At 43.2% G+C, this 17,741-nt stretch overlaps 1 protein-coding gene across 4 annotated transcripts in view; it reads left to right on the top strand.

The window, feature by feature from the left end:
- The window catches only part of ankrd12 (ankyrin repeat domain 12), a 52,403-nt gene that overhangs the window by 16,134 nt on the left and 18,528 nt on the right, over positions 1-17,741 (top strand). For all 4 annotated transcript variants that reach the window (XR_007038694.1, XR_007038695.1, XM_047368218.1 and 1 more), the window contains exon 2: positions 16,726-16,839. Coding sequence is in view for 2 of the 4 variants with exons in the window: in XM_047368218.1 (XP_047224174.1) it covers positions 16,780-16,839 (60 nt within the window). In the remaining 2 variants the exon portion in view is untranslated. The remainder of the gene's footprint in view (positions 1-16,725; positions 16,840-17,741) is intronic.

Raw genomic sequence — 17,741 nt, 5'->3', positions numbered from 1 at the left:
CACAATTTTCATATTCACTTCCATCTCTGTAAAAAAAAAAAAAAAAAGCACAAAAGACAAAAAGGCAACCACAGGGCACCTGAGAATGGCGTCACAGTTTACCAGAAATTGATAATGTTACATTCCCCAGTCAGAATGATGCTTGTGACTAAACTCTGATTTAAACACGAAAGTTCTTGGAGCATCAAGTTTAGATCTTTAATTTCTGCTCCAGTTCTGACCAGCATTGTTACTATGGCGACAGCCCTCCCATTTCTCCAAAAAAGTGTCACAAGTAGAATAACTCAGATTATATCAGGGAGTTGTGTAGTGATTTTGCAAGTATCATTATTTTCCTCATAATTAGCCTCATTCACAACATCTGGAGTTCTCTGTTTATGGGAAGAAACTTGTGCCATCAGAAACTGAATTTGAATTGCTCAGACTGAATCTGTATTTGTGTAATTTAAAATTAAATGCATTGGTTTGAAAATGAATTTCATTTAATTGAAACTGAATTTGATGGTTTGAAACTGACTTCATTTGCTCTGAAAATGTATTTTGTTGAATTGAAAATTCAGTTTCACTACTTTTACTTTCAGTTCTAAGATTCAGTTTTTGTGTCACACATCCGGGTCCTTGAAGCCACAGATTAATCAAACACAGATTCACCGATTCACGGATGTCATTCACTATTGCTGTGTCCAAATTGAGGGGCTGCATTCTTTGAAGGACACATTTGTTGGCCGATTACGTCATTGTGAGGCAATGAAGTCTACAGCTTCGCAGGCTCCTCCAAATAGGTCCAACAAATGCGTCCTTCTTTTCCCCAGATATGAAGGATGGGTCCGGTGTATCCTTCGTGGGCCACCCTATCCCATGATTCATTGCAGGTTAAAGTAGATTGTGCTAACGGAAGTAGCAAAGCCTGGAGGAGAAGGAAAAGCTGTGAACAAAGTTGGATATATTGCGCTTTCTGTGAAACAAAATGAACTTGTTTTTAGACTAGAATGTAGCTGTGTAAACCTAAAATATCTGCTCGGTTTATCAAGATTTTGCTTAATTCCACACGTTCTCCGACGTGTTCGGAGACGTCCGCTTCTGCTGCCCTGACACCGGACTCACAACTGACTCCCGGAACGTTGTTTTCAAGCTCCTGCTGGGTTTCCCAAATGGATGGAAGTTAAACACAGATATAATTCAGTCAGATGAAATCTAATGTTGATGTTTGGTTTTATTTTTATGCTCTACAAATAAACTGATTTATACATTGTTCCTAAAGTTAATATGTTAGTGTTGAAATTGTTACATTTTTACAAATAGATTTACGAATAGATTTTTATATATATATTTTTTTATCTATGAACACAAAACTTTAACAATTTAAATGGCTGAATAATGAACAAGTTTATAAAACAAGAAAACAAGCCATTAGGGCTCCATTTGTTCGGCTTCACAGCTCTGTGCTTCACGCTATCACTGTTGCTAGGCAACATAAGTTACGCTGAGGTAAAGGCAGGGGAAACGCAGACCGACATAACACCGGCCGCACCATGCTAATCTGGCATGTTTAGCTAATAGCTACAGGTAGCATAAGTGTTGCTGTTTGACCATCATTTGTTGACATGATTTCTTATAGATGGTCATTTGACTTGGTGATGGACATCCGCTAAGCTCATGTATGCTGCACTGTTCCAGCTCAACATGCCGTAAAGGAAGTTTAACCTGATGTGAAACGTAAATCGATGAATCTGTGTTTGATTAATCTAAGTCTATCCTCAAGGACCCGGATGTGTGACACAAAAAACTGAATTTTAGAACTGAAATTGAATTTTCGAACTGAAAGTGAAAGTAGGCAAACTGAATTTTCAAAACAACGAAATACATTGTCAATGCAAATTAATTCAGTTTCAAACCATTAAATTCAGTTTTCAAACCAATAAATTCAGTTTCAAATCAATGTGTTTAATTTCAAATTACACAAATACATATTCAGTCTGAGAAATTCAAATTCAGTTTCTGATGGCACAAGTTTCTTCCCATATCTGCTCCATTTTGCTCAGACACTCTGAAAGAAAACAATGCTGCTCCAGCTATTTATTGGTAGAACGAAGCATTTTCTTACCTGATGATAAACTTTATACTTGCAGACAACTCCCGCAGTCTCCTCAGTGGTCTGGCTGCAAACTTTGCTCAAGCTCTCGGTCATAACCGTGACACAAACTCAAACCCTTCAGTTGTGAGGATGTTGCTCCGCTCGAATCAAGAAATTCAGTTGTTTCATAATCCAGGAGCAATAAGTGTTGCTGTTTTTGGTGGGTAAGGAGATATCAGTCCTGCCTACCTGTGTTTACTTCCACGGAGTTCCCCCACGTTATCTGCGTAGATGGTAGTAAAGGTGCTTGCTGCTACATCCATTTTATTTATTGGTGTTGGATGGGTGCAAAAACTTGTTATCCATTCCACATAATCCCTTAGGAAAATCTTTTGTCACGAAAACAATCCTTTCCGAATATCGTTTCATGATTATATTTCATGTTTTGTATTTTTTGGCTCCTTTAAATAATTTGCTAGTATTTATAGTGATATTGCTGCATCAGTAATAAAATGAAATGTGTTATCTATTCCCCACAACACTGCCTCTTTCTTTTCATAATAACAAGAATACAAGAATGTAGGAAAAGATCTCCAGTGATTGGTTGGGTCAGGTCCTGCTGCTGTGGTGGGTATAGGACCTGGACCCACGCCTCGGGTCTAACCTTTGCTCTAATCCCTCCGTCCCTCTCTCTCGCCCTCTTCCTTTAACATATAATCAGCAGTAAAAGCTTCATTGTTCATGTCCTGTGCTTGGGTATCAGATCATTAACCTACATTCAGAGTTGCGCCGGTAGGCTTCTTAAGGCTTTCAGACTCTCTGACCGGTTAAATGGGCGTGTTTTTGTCCTTTTATTCCACTGGCAGCGAAGTTAACCCTATCTCTGCATCTCGCATACAAACACTAGGCCGTTTTATGATACTTTAGATTTATGTACAAACCATGTGTGGAACCTCTCCCCGGAGACCAAGCTGTTCCTGCTTTTTATGGAAGCTTTTAAGTGATGGATAAGGCTGTAAAACTGTTTAACGTTCTGTTTTGCATCCAAAAAAGAAAGTAGGACTATTTGTAGGAGGTTAAACAGCTTTAGAATTGGTCTTGTATGCTTGTACAATTTGAAATGTTTTGGTTTTAACAGCAGGACCATTAGGGCAACTAAATGACAAGTTCTGTTCAGGTTCAGAGTGTTCGCTGCATTTTACTGGTGTGGTGGATTGCTGACGTTTTCAGGCTTTTCTCATGTTTAAAACCAAAGCCTTCTCTCTATTTTCTGTAATATGGCTGGTTTGTTTACACAACCAAAAAAACAAAATAAAACTGGGAGCGAAGGACAGACACCCTGGTTGGATGGGGCGTGTTTTGTCTGTGTGGGGTTAGGGTAGCGAGAGGTGAACATACGCCTTGAGGCATCCGCTGTCTTTTTCTGTTTGTTTGTCCATGTCGAAATATGGCCTCAGTTCAGACGAGCCAGTAACAAGGGTAGAGCTGCACTTAACGTGCTCCTTTTTAAATGTTTGGCCTTTTAACATGGTGCACGGTTAAGGCAGGAGAACAAAATGACTGTAATCAAAGAAGCCACAAAGGTAGAGAAAACTGCTTGTGTGAACATTAATATTCCCGTGTGACTTCTCAGATGTATGGTTTCTGCCTGCAGACAGCTCTTCCATTAAAGCAATTCCAAATATTTTTGGCGAATGTCTGTCATAAAACAACCCCAATCCCAAAAGCATCGTAGCAGCCTATGCAAAGGCTATTTTTCATAAATCTTGAAACCATTCTCATGTTTGGATTGATTAGTGATCTGCAGAGAAACCTATGCTTATTTACAAGGGAGATGGAGGAAGGAGGTGGTGCAACGCTAATGATCTTCCTGTGTGAAACTTGCACAGAGAGGAGAACATTTCAAGTGTTTCCTGTCAGAGTAACTGTCTTGTATAGAGGTGTGCGACAAGGCCTCAGAATTATAACAATATTTCAGGAAGTAATTGCTGCAATGATGTTTATAAATAGCAATTTATCTTAAAAAAAATGTAAAGAACACTGATATCGGTGATATATGGTAGATATAAAAATACAATGAAGACTGCAGGTAATCCAATACACATTTTCTAATTGAACAAATATATTTTTTTTATCATGAGTCAGTTAAAACTTGCAACTCTTCAGCAGTCAATGCAGCACACTTTAACAGTCCCATTATAAAATGAAAGAACACACATAAAAATAAATGTACAGAAAAAGCAACAGTACAAGTACACTTGTCCAAGTATATTTTGGTCATTTTCATAAATTTCTTGATATTCTTGTCATTTAGAGTGAACCAACTACGATTGGTTTACCTTCAGAGCGCACATGGAGCAGCTTCTGTCTCCTTCTTACATCTCGTCTTTACCTGAACAACACTTCCTAGATGTTAACATGGCCATACATTAAAAAACACAATTTCAACTGGATCAATGATTATATGCAGTAATCATTTCAATGTAGGGCTGCGATTAATGACTATTTTAATCATTAGTTAATCTGTAAATATTTTTCAGGATTAGTTAATGATTATTCATCGGTTGTCAGTTTTTTGTGGGCGAATCTTCTGTTCTCGTGGTGCATGTTTAATCACTCCTTTTCAGGCTTGCATAGGTGTGCATGTTAGACCGAACCATAAGAACATCCTTCACATTATGTCCATTAGGCATTAATATCTTCTAAAGATGTTATTATTGTGCCATCGTATAATCATGTATTAAAAAAATCATTAGACTTGACTTCTGATATTTTATTTGTTCACCTTGGATTATTTCTAAAACCTCAAGCTTCTTGCTGGTTATTGTTTCCTCCAGCGCCCCTCTCCCTCAGTCTCCATAATCGTGCCTTTGCGTCTGGCTTTGTCCTGCTTCTCATTACGCAGTCAGGGTGGGAAGAGGAGGAGGAGAGAGATGAAGGCTGGGAGTGCATTTGCAGCTGAGTGAGACCTCCCCCATCATTTAGCCTGGTAGCAGAAGGACCACTACCACGTGACTGGCTGTTTATCATTGCAGCACGCGTAGTGGGTCTCCTTGAGCACTTTACAGATTTTCCTGCCTTCTGGTGTAAAATCTGACCCTGTATCTATATTATATATATATATATATATATATTATATTTTGTTTTAGATATTTGCAGAGCATTGACTTACTTTTAGCTCACTAATGATTGTTTTTGAACCAGTGATGCTTTTTGCAGCTTGTTTTAAGTGCAACCACATGGGAGAACAGGGGGGGGAAATATCACATGTATTTTCCACATGGTGTGTGAGAGCTTGCAGCAGGCAGCGCTCTGGAAGATGTAGTGGAGTAGCGTTTCTGCGGCTGCTGCTGCTGCTGCTGGGGGCAACGCACTCTGCGAGCTGTGTGTCAGCCTCAGCGCTATTCTTAGCCTTCTTCCCTCCCTACCCCATCCTGCAGTCGGTGGATCAGGTTACCGTAATGTTCGTGTGCTCTCCATCCATCCTATTTAAAACACTGCACGCTTTCCACCCCCCTCCCTTTCAGCATACACCAGCATCCCCACCACCTCTCTTACCCCGCCTCCCTAAACCTCTACAACCAAGCAAGGACATGCACCGCTCCCCAGTCTACCATCAGGGCCAACATGCTACAGCACTATAGGGAAATGCCTGTTATTGTTGTTAGTCGGGAACCAGTGGAGTTAGATTGCAAGAACATCGTGTTATAAATAAGTACAGAGACATCTGCGTCTCAGAAGGAGCAGCCATGCTGCTAGTGCATTTAACATTACTGCAGTCACTGCCAGTGGATGTTTACAATAAAAAAAAAAATAAAAAAAAAAGTCTGGCTCCTAGTTTTTATTCCAACTAGCGGTCATGTCCAAGCATGAAGAGGATATTTTAGAAAATGTATATTAAATTTGTAAAATGTAGCAGCAGGTTAAATTGAGCCTTGCTTGCTGTGCAGGACAGAAAGCAATCTAAACAAACACTGCAAAAACAAAATATTTCTATGAATTAATCAGACGATACTTTTCTGTCACATTGTTACAGGTTGCATCATAAAAGGTAATGCATGATTATCCAAAATCCTCGTTACTGTTCAGAATCTCTTTTTTTTTTCTCATCGCAAAAATACAAGAATAGGACCAATTTAAGAAAATACAAAATGAATATTTATGTATTTCTTAAAATAAATAATCAACATTTTCAGACTTAATTGCATAAAAAATGTACAGCCTAAGTACAATGTATTTACTTGGCATTGGCAGGTATAAGATTTTACTGTATGGTACCTACAAAAAAAAATGATTTAAGCTATTTAAGCACAAATTAAAAAAATAAAAACAAAACTTTTGTGAAAGGCTGCAATATATAGTGTATTTATTATTGAATTATCACTCACACAATATCAGTATTGTAAAAAAAAAAACTCCTTTAACTACAATAAATATGTGCTAATTATATAAGTACCATGCGTTCAGACTCAATGATGGTTATATATGTGGTGCTGCTTGTTGTTTTAATGCAGAATAAAATGATATAGGAGCGCATTAAGATGTCCCAGTTAGGTCATAAAGAAACAACAACTAAGTTGTTGTATTACTAGACCAGTTGGTTCAATAAAATGTTGCTGTTGAGATGGTGAATTACTTTTTTTTCCCCCAGTTGCTGGATCAGCTGCTCACTCTCTGAGGTGTATTTTTATTTAAATGAACCCAAAGCAGAACGACATCAACGCTGTTTTGGTGTGTGCGTCGTCATTGCAACATTGGAAAACATGCAACGTTATTTCATGTTTTCCTAATATCATCCAACCCTCACTTTATCTGATTGCTTTTATTTGAGGCAGGAAAGCAACACATTTCTGCTGCTGCTAAAAGAACACACTGGATATTAGAATTACATGTATGTGTTTTCTAACATTATCATATGTAGTGTTGAGCACAAATACAGCGGAACAAAAACCTGCTAGATTTAGTCCACTGCACAGACACAATGACTTCAAATGTTTTTCTGGTCTTTGTTACATGGAAATGATAAGTTAAGTAGCTTTCTTTCATCCAGCTGGAAGGCAGTGTGCTGCAAAAAGTGGGGAAGTGGACCGCATTCCTAGATTTATAACGAGGTGTTTTGACTAGACATGTGCAGGTATGCGATTCTGACAGAATAACGTTTTTTTACAAACACTGCAGTAATTTAAATAAAAATGTGTAATTTGGTCTAATTGTTCTTAGTTAAAAAGTATTCGTACTACTAAACTGTTAAAACATGTTGATTATTGCAGTTTTGAGTTCCTATTAGGCACCTTATGCTATCGGATAATTAATTAATTCATCAAACAAATAGTGAACAGATTAATTGATTAGCCAAGTAATCGTTAGTTGCAGCCCTATTGGCGAGCAGAAATATTTGCTATCAGCAAAATGTGTATTTTGTTGCAACAAGAGGAAAAGTTCAATAGCCTTCTTTCAGCCAGCTTGACCAGCCATGTGCAGCAACAAGGGGGGGAGGGGCTGTGCTACATTATGGCGTGTTCAAAGGACTTGAACCATATGAACAGTATAACAGAAAACGTTAGCCGTTTTGGCAATCAAACTGTTTGAAAGCTTGTTGTACCTTTTTTAAAACTGGTAACTGACCCATGACTACTTTTGCAGGGACAAATGAGGTAATTACAGGGGTTAGACAATGAAACTGAAACACCTGTCATTTTAGTGTGGGAGGTTTCATGGCTAAATTGGATCAGCCTGGTAGCCAGTCTTCATTGATTGCATATTGCACCAGTAAGAGCAGAGTGTGAAGGTTCAATTAGCAGGGTAAGAGCACAGTTTTGCTCAAAATATTGAATATCATGATGACTACAAAATCGAGGCACGTGACGTCGCCCGGTATGGCGGAGCCGGGGTCCCACCCTGGAGCCAGGCCTGGGGTCGGGACTCGTCGGAGAGCGCCTGGTGGCTGGGTTGCTCCTCGCGGGACCCGGCCGGGCCAAGCCTGAACGAGAGACGCGAGACCATCCCCCAGGGGGCCCACCACCTGCAGGGGGAACCGTGAGGGACCGGTGCAAAGAGGATTGGGCGGTAGACGAAGGTGGGGACCTCGGCGGCCCCATCCCCGGATGCTTAGGCTGGCTCTAGGGACGTGGAATGTCACCTCGCTGGGGGGGAAGGAGCCTGAGCTGGTGCGGGAGGTCGAGAGATATCGACTAGAAATAGTCGGGCTCGCCTCCACGCACAGCGTGGGCGCTGGAACCCATTTCCTCGAGAGGGGCTGGACTCTCTTCTACTCTGGAGTGGCCCACGGGGAGAGGCGGCGGGCTGGGGTGGGTTTGCTTGTCGCCCCCAGCTCAGCCGTCTAGTGTTGGGGTTTACCCCAGTGGATGAGAGGGTCGCATCCCTGCGATTTCAGGTTGGGGATAGGTCTCTGACTATCATTTCGGCCTACGGGCCGAGTGGTAGTGTGGAGTACCCGGCCTTCTTGGCGTCCCTGTCGGGGGTGCTGGATAGTGCCCCTCCCGGGGACTCCATTATTCTGCTGTGGGACTTCAACGCCCACGTGGGAAACGACAGTGACACCTGGAGAGGCGTGATCGGGAGGAATGGCCTCCCCGATCTGAATCCGAGTGGTGTTTTGTTATTGGACTTCTGTGCTAGTCACGGATTGTCCATAATGAACACCATGTTCAAACATAAGGGTGTCCATCAGTGCACTTGGCACCAGGATACCCTAGGCAGGAGGTCAATGATCGACTTTGTTGTTGTATCATCAGACCTTCGGCCGCATGTTTTGGACACTCGGGTGAAGAGAGGGGCTGAGCTGTCCACTTATCACCACCTGGTGGTGAGTTGGATCCGCTGGTGGAGGGGAAAGCCGGACAGACTTGGCAGGCCCAAGTGCATAGTGAGGGTCTGCTGGGAACGTCTAGCAGACCCGTGGCCAGGGATGTATTCAACTCCCACCTCCGGGAGAGCTTTGACCAGATTCCGAGGGATGTTGGAGACATAGAGTCCGAGTGGACCATGTTCTCCGCATCTATTGTCGATGCTGCCGCCCGTAGCTGCGGCTGTAAGGTCTGCGGTGCCTGTCGCAGCAGCAATCCCCAAACCCGGTGATGGACACTGGCAGTAAGGGATGCTGTCAAGCTGAAGAAGGAGTCCTATCGGCTGTGGTTGGCTTGTGGGACTCCTGAGGCAGCTGACGGTTACCGTGGGGCCAAGCGTGCTGCGGCCCGGGCGGTGGCAGAGGCAAAAACTCGGACCTGGGAGGAGTTCGGTGAGGCCATGGAGAAGGACTACTGGTTGGCCCCGAAGCGATTCTGGCAAACCGTCCGGCGCCTCAGGAGGGGGAAGCAGTGCTTCGCCAACACTGTTTACAGTGGGGGTGGGGAGCTGCTTACCTCGACAGGGGACATTATCGGGCGGTGGAAGGAGTACTTCGAGGATCTCCTTAATCCTGCCATCACGCGTTCCCTGGTGGAGACAGAGGCTGGGGACTCGGAGTTGGACTCTTTCATCATCCGGGCTGAAGTCACCGAGGTGGTTAAAAAGCTATGCGGATGCAGGGCTTCGGGGTTGGATGAGATCCGCCCTGAGTACCTCAAGTCTTTGGATGTTGTGGGGCTGCCTCTTCAACATTGCGTGGCGGATGGGGACAGTGCCTTTGGATTGGCAGACTGGGGTGGTGGTCCCCCTACATAAGAAGGGTGACCAACTACAGGGGGATCACACTCCTCAGCCTCCCTGGTAAGGCCTACGCAAGGGTATTGGAGAAGAGAGTCCGGCTGATAGTCGAACCCCGGCTTCAGGAAGAGCAATGTGGTTTTCGTCCCGGCCGTGGAACACTGGACCAGGTCTATACCCTCTACAGGGTACTCGAGGGATCATGGGAGTTTGTCCAACCGGTCCACATGTACTTTGTGGACCTGGAGAAAGCATTCGACTGTGTCCCTTGTGATGCCCTGTGGGGGGTGCTCCAGGAGTATGGAATCGGGGGCCCTTTACTAGGGGCCACCCGGTCTCTGTACAAGCGGAGCAGGAGTTTGGTTCGCATTGCCGGCACTAAGTCGGACCTGTTCCCGGTGCATGTTGGACTCCAGCAGGGCTGCCCTTTGTCACCAGTCCTGTTCATAACTTTTATGGACAGGATTTCTAGGCGCAGCCAAGGGCCGGAGGCGGTCTGGTTTGGGGACCAGAGGATTTCGTCTCTTCTTTTTGCAGATGACGTGGTCCTGCTGGCCCCCTCTAGCCAAGACCTACAGCATGTACTGGGGTGGTTCGCAGCCGAGTGTGAAGCGGCTGGGATGAGGATCAGCTCCTCCAAGTCCGAGGCCATGGTTCTCGACCGGAAAAGGGTGGCTTGTCCTCTTCAGGTTGGAGGGGAGTTCCTGCCTCAAGTGGAGGAGTTTAAGTATCTCGGGGTCTTGTTCACGAGTGGGGGAAGAATTGAGCGGGAGATCGACAGACTGAACGGTGCAGCTGCCGCAGTAATGGGGGCACTGTGCCGGTCCGTTGTGGTGAAGAGAGAGCTGAGCTGAAAAGCGAAGCTCTCGATTTACCGGTCGGTCTACATTCCTACCCTCACCTATGGCCATGAACTTTGGGTCATGACCGAAAGAACGAGATCCCGGATACAAGCGGCTGAAATGAGCTTCCTCCGTAGGGTGTCCGGGCACTCCCTTAGAGATAGGGTGAGGAGCTCGGCCATCCGGGAGGGGCTCGGAGTAAAGCTGCTGCTCCTCCACATCGAGAGGAGCCAGTTGAGGTGGCTCGGGCATCTATACCGGATGCCTCCTGGACGCCTTCCTCGGGTGGTGTTCCAAGCACGTCCCACCGGGAGGAGGCCCAGGGGATGGCCCAGGACACGATGGAGGGACTATGTCTCTCGGCTGGCCTGGGGACGCCTTGCGCTCCCCCCGGAGGAGCTGGAGGAGGTGTCTGGCGAGAGGGACGTCTGGGCGTCTCTGCTGATTCTGCTGCCCCCGCGACCCGGTCCCGGATAAAGCGGAAGACGAGTACGAGTATTGAAATGCACACAACATTATGGGTGACATACCAGAGTTCAAAAGAGGACAAATTGTTGGTCCACATCTTGCTGGCGCATCTGTGACCACGACAGCAAGTCTTTGTGATGTATCAAGAGCCACGGTATCCAGGGTAATGTCAGCATACCACCAAGAAGGACGAACCACATCCAACAGGATTAACTGTGGATGCAAGAGGAAGCTGTCTGAAAGGGATGTTCGGGTGCTAACCCGGATTGTATCCAAAAAACATAAAACCACGACTGCCCAAATCACGGCAGAATTAAATATGCACCTCAACTCTCCTATTTCCACCAGAACTGTCCGTCGGGAGCTCCACAGGGTCAATATACACGGCCGGGCTGCTATAGCCAAACCTTTGGTCACTCATGCCAATGCCAAATGTCGGTTTCAATGGTGCAAGGAGCACAAATCTTGAGCTGTGGACAATGTGAAACATGTATTGTTCTCTGATGAGTCCACCTTTACAGTTTTCCCCACATCCGGGAGAGTTGCGGTGTGGAGAAGCCCCAAAGAAGCGTACCACCCAGACTGTTGAATGCCTAGAGTGAAGCATGGTGGTGGATCAGTGATAGTTTGGGCTGCCATATCATGGCATTCCCTTGGCCCAATACTTGTGCTAGATGGGTGCGTCACTGCCAAGGACTACTGAACTATTCTTGAGGACCATGTGCATCCAATGGTTCAAACATTGTATCCTGAAGGCGGTGCCGTGTATCAGGATGACAATGCACCAATACACACAGAAAGACTGGTGAAAGATTGATTTGATGAACATGAAAGTGAAGTTGAACATCTCCCATGGCCTGCACAGTCACCAGATCTAAATATTATTGAGCCACTTTGGGGTGTTTTGGAGGAGCGAGTCAGGAAACTTTTTCCTCCACCAGTATCACATAGTGACCTGGCCACTATCCTGCAAGAAGAATGGATTACAATCCCTCTGACCACTGTGCAGGACCTGTATATGTCATTCCCAAGACGAATTGACGATGTATTGGCCGCAAAAGGAGGCCCTACACCATACTAATAAATTATTGTGGTCTAAAACCAGGTGTTTCAGTTTCATTGTCCAACCCCTGTACTTTCCTTTATTCAGCGAAAATGCTCTTCCATAGTTTAAGCCATTTTGCTTTGACAACAGCCTTCTTTTTCCCCATTTATTGTGCTATTAATAGTTTTTTTTTCACAAGTTAAAACCATTTTTTGATAGCTGAGAAAACATTCATTGACATTCAATCTGTTTTCTTCCTTCCTGCTTATTTATTTACCACGTTAGAGAGGAAACGAGGCATCCTGAGTGCCTTTAATGTCGCATCTTGTCATAATATGTCACCTAGCATTTGTTGCTGGTGGTGATTCTGCATGTTCTCTGCTATTATTAATTGGAGTAGGTAATTGTTGTTCTCACTGTGCTAGACCCAGTTCTAGGGTAATCATAGCTGTAGTTTCTGTGAACCTTAGCAGTTATCAAGGCAGAGTTTGATCTGGACTTGAAACAGCCTGCGGTTAATGGCAGAGTTTGCAGGGGCGTACGCAGCCCCGAGCTGCTCATGAAACGCAGCGAACATAAATGCCCGACTGGTGAGTGCCCAAATACCTCTGTAATTATAGTCACACCCTCCTCGCCGTTTTCTGGGCCAGATTGGAGTCCTGTTAGCGTTTGTTGTTTTGTCTTTTTTTCAGTTTGGTTGTGGCCTGTCCATGCTGCTTTAATACCCCTGACAGAATAGTTTTTTTTACTTCGAAGCTCACTCTGAGCTGCTCAGTTCTGCTTTTCAGCTGCCTGAATGACAATGATGCAGCATACTGGCTGTCTGCTGATTAATGAATGACTGCTCACTGGCCTCGGCAGGGCAGTGTAGAGCTAAAACATTATCTGTCACGAAGTCTGTGGTCTGCTTATGACATGGATCTTGTCAAAGTGATTTTTCTCTTTCTATATCACAGTCACACGCTTCAGAGTTCTGCCTTCTGATAATTAAATGTTGATGTTTTGTAATCTAGCCCAAATCATCCATGATCGCATCTCGATGCATCGGAAAATAGATGTTTTTGCTGAGATTAGCCCCTGATATCTTGCTAATTGTAGTTTCAAGACAGTTATACCTTTTAATGAGTAACTGGTATCGCTCTTTTAGTTTCCACACTGATACTGGACAAATATTTATCCAAAAAGACAAATTTGGCTTTTTTTTAAGCTAAAGAAAATCAAATTGTCCTTCTTTTAGCAAGCTAACCGGCAGTGTGTAGCAGCATGCGAGGGTGTGCCAGCACTGCACTGTATAATTCTATCATGGTAAAGCTGGAGAAAGTTTGGGTTACCTCTGCACCTTATCTCATCAACGGACTTTAATCCATGGGAACGGTATGTTGGAATAAGCTCTGGTGGGCCTTGATGTTGGTACTGACCGGCCCCCGCAGCACACAGTTATTCGACTAAAGATCCGAAACATGTTGCCGTTGTGAACAGTGTGCTTACTGAAACTTGGATGGATTCTGTCAAACAGTAAAACAACAAGGCAAGATGGGTTTTTTGTGTAGCGCCACATATACACAGGGTAACTCAAAGTGATTTGCAAGAAGAACTTTTCAATATTGTGATTAAATACATCTGACGCCTGATAGATTCCTGCACATGCATGTGCCTTTGTGTTTAGTCACTAATCAGAAACAGTCAATAAAAGATCATGGTATGCGTCTTCTGTCTGGAAAGAAAGTTAAAAAAAGCTACAAAAAATGTTTAAAAGTTGGTGTTTAATCTATGATCTCTGTTTAGACTATGTTGGCGCCGTCAGCAGCCATTTCCTTTTTTTGTGGCTCTGGTGTTCATGGTTCTGCCATAAAAGCCGTAGCAGATTAAACCTGCTATGTTTTTGCTTTCATTCTTCATAAAGCCCACGGTGGTCCAGTATGAATGTGATGTTCATGGTAGTGTTGATCTTCCATTTAAACATATCTCCTCGCTGGCTTCTGTTCTGATTTATTCTGCCACACTGGTATGTTTGGTTTTTATTTTTTGTTTTTAAATGATTGCGTTGCATCCCACCATCGACTGTGCTGATTATACGGACCCTCAGTTGTGATTCTCAAAACAACAGCTGAATGCAGTGCTTAGTTTTAAGAAAAAAGGCGATTTTACCCTTCTGTGACACATAAGATTGATTGTTAACATTTCTATAGGTCAACGGGGTCATGCTCCCATTATTTTTCAGGTATGGTTTTCAGCTTAGGCTTTTGCAGGATAATTATTTTACCAAAGAAATCTAGATATTGTCAACCTAGACAACAACAAACTTAAATGTTCCTTTGGGAGATTTAATGTGAAGGACCAACACAAAGTAGTGCATAGTTGTGAAGTACAAGGAAGCTGATGCACACTTCTGCTTCAAGTATTTTGAGGTATCAGCTCCATTCTTCTTCGCATAATGGCTCAAATTCAGTCAGATTAAATACAGAACCTCTGTTAACAGCAGGTCTTGGCACTGATTCTCAATTGGATTTAGGTCTGGACTTTGACTGGGCCATTTTACCTCATAAACATGCTCTGCATAGCACCTGCCGTATGTTTGGGATTGTTGTCCTTCAAGAAGGTGAACCTCTGCCCTACTTTGAGGTGATTTCGGTTACTAAAGCTCTAAATGGTACAATTTAAAATATCACACAGGGTCTCAGAGGTTTGTCGGAGAACAATTGTTTGCACTGGATTTTGTTTAGGGTGTCGGAGTAAAAGCGCCAGAATACAAATGCATCTCCCACACTTAATTTTATTTGCATTTTTATTGTAAAAACTGTTATACCATGTGTCATTTCCTTCCACTTGACAATTATGCACTATTTTGTGTTGGTCTGTCACATAAAATCTCCAAAGTAAATTGTAGTTGGTGATTGTAATGTGACAAAATGTAAAGGAGACAGAGATTGAGAGATTTTACAGTTGGAGCTGCTTAAAAATTATAATTTACATTTTAAAAACGCCACTTTAAGCTAAGCTTTTCTGCATTTTTTTTCCCCCCAAACCAAATTAAATATCTAGATGAGCTGTGTTAATTGTTAATGGAAGATCTACTGCTGGTGTTGAGGAGAAAAACCTTGAAACTAAAGATAGTCTTTGTCATTATTGGTTCGTTTTTAATTACTAAATATGGAGAACTCTGCAATTAAAAAAAAAATAAAAAATGTTAATGCACATTGCACATGAATAGACTTGTTTCACTTTGCCAGGGTTAGAAGAATAAAATGATATCGTTCTGTGCTTGCAGCGCTGCTTTGGCAGATTGAGGCTGTTTTCTGACAATTACTTTTATTGGTCAGAAATCTGAAGTGGGCGTGGTTACTATGCTGACTAAACAGCGGTGGGAGGGACCCATCAGGACTTCCCGGGAGTTCTGCGCTTGAATTATTGTGAAGTATGAAATGTTCTGGTCGGAAAGTTTTTGCCACCTTGAGTGAAAGAACAACTTTCTCTGTTCTTGCAGAATGTGAGCTGGCCTCCAAGCTCGTAAAGAACAAGATATATATATATATATATATATCTGCATTAACCTAATTAGCCACATCAGAAATCCCTTTTGTCCCTTTCGGCCAAAAGAAGCTAAGGTACACAGCTAGATTCAAACAGTTCAAAAGTCAAGTTTTGGTCATTTAACCAAATCTATGTTGGTTAGAGTTTCCTCAGAGGTTTTAGAGATGAATTGTAATGTGACCTCTGAATGTTTTGTTCTGAATACTAAATACAAAAAGTATACAGTCATGCTTCTTAGAAAAGGAACTGTCAGCCATAAAATGTTAGAAGATGTGATTTATATTCAGACTGAGTAAAGGGGCTCTCCCAGTCATTATGGTGGCTGCGTAAAAACTAATCAGTAGCTCTTCAGTTTCCTAATTTAGAATAAGCTCATTGTGGGACTTTTCATTGTGCAGAGAGGGAGACTACTTCTGCTTAATGAAACTGTGTGAGTGTAAAATGGAAGAAGGGAAAGTTCATTCAAAGTGGAGAAGCGGGTCTTATGACTAAAAAGGACAATCCTCATGTGATGAGCTAGCTCACAGCTGTCCTACCGGCTTCTCGGTCAGGTTCAGCTGGTTACTTTACGCTCTGGAGTTAGCCCACGTCACACTCCGTCGACTCTGCTACTCTGCTCTCGTCGTCATGAACCACATCAGAGAGAGAGCTTGGTTACATCGACGACTACGAGCAGTGACAACATGTGTGGGGTGGGACGTCGCAACAGTCCCTAAAGCTGTGATTCATGCAGCCTCATCTAGTTGTTTTCTGACTGTTCTTTAAGGTTTGTCTACAGAAGTGGAATGGAAAGTTCAGTAAAAATCCCTGACTTCTGAGCTGCTCTAAAAGATAAAAAAAAAGCCACAGCAACGTGTGAAAGTATCATTCGCCCTCCTCTCCAGTTCGGCCACTGGCAGACTTGTTGAAAGTGAAACTTGTAAACCACCTAAGGAAACTGTTATTTAATTGTAGATTTACGTGTGATTGTAGAATCTCGTCTTTGTGCCTGATGCAAGAGCTTTAGGTTTGCCTCAATAATTATTATGGCAGCCCTCCTGTAAAGACACTGTGGTGGAGCTCAGGTCCTTCACCTTTCTGTTTCTGTCTTCCCTCCCCAGGTGCATGATGAACCGATTGTGCTGTAGGCGTCTAAGCTAGTCAGGTGCCGCACCATGGCCAAACCTGGGGGCGACCGAGATGGAGCCATGGTGGATAAGCAGGCAGGGAAGAAGGTATGTTAACACAGGCACTAAAGTTTCAAGTTTTTTATAAGATTTCATGTGATAGACCAACACAGATTTGTGCATAATTGTAAAGTGGAAAGATATGACACACGGTTTTAATAAAAATAATAATTAATAAAACTCTGAAAAGTGCGGAATGCATTGTCTTTACCTTGTTGACCAACCTTTGATTGGAGTTAAAGCTGCAAGTCTTTTTTTTTTTCGGTCTCTTCTACCTTCACATAAAATAGCTCAAGCTCTTGCCACAGATTCTCAGTAGGACTTTGACTGGGCCATTTTAACACACGAATGTACTTTGAGCTAAACCTTTCTGTTATAGCTCTGGTTGTATGTTTGAGGTGGCTGCACCTTCTGGAAAGGTCAACCCTGGTCCCAGTCTCAGGTCTTTTCCAACCCCTAGCAGGTTTTCTGACCAGCTTCCCCATCCATGTTGAAAAAAAGCCTCCCCATATCATGATGCAGCCACCACAGCGTTTCATGGTGGAAATAATGTGAACATAGTGATGTGCATTGTTAGCTTTCTTCCAGATGTTTCCTGCATGGCTCGTGTCAAACTAAACGGGACTTCTCATAAACCTATAGTTGCCCCATCGTCACATTTATTCCCCCGGAGTTGTGGATCTCTGCTGGCCTCAGAGTTAACATGGGTCTCTGGCTCTCCTTCCCCAGTCCGTCGGTTTAGGTGCACAGCCATGTAATGGCAGGTTTTTAGTTGTGCCATGCTCTCTTCATTTTTGGATGATGGATGAAAAAGTGCTCCATCAAATTATTTTATAGCATATACAGGTCCTTCTCAAAATATTAGCATATTATGATAAAGTTCATTATTTTCCATAATGTCATGATGAAAATTTAACATTCATATATTTTAGATTCATTGCACACTAACT

Source organism: Girardinichthys multiradiatus, chromosome 6 (genome assembly GCF_021462225.1).
Source record: "Girardinichthys multiradiatus isolate DD_20200921_A chromosome 6, DD_fGirMul_XY1, whole genome shotgun sequence".
NCBI lineage: Eukaryota > Metazoa > Chordata > Actinopteri > Cyprinodontiformes > Goodeidae > Girardinichthys > Girardinichthys multiradiatus.
This window is presented reverse-complemented; position numbering and strand designations above follow the sequence as displayed.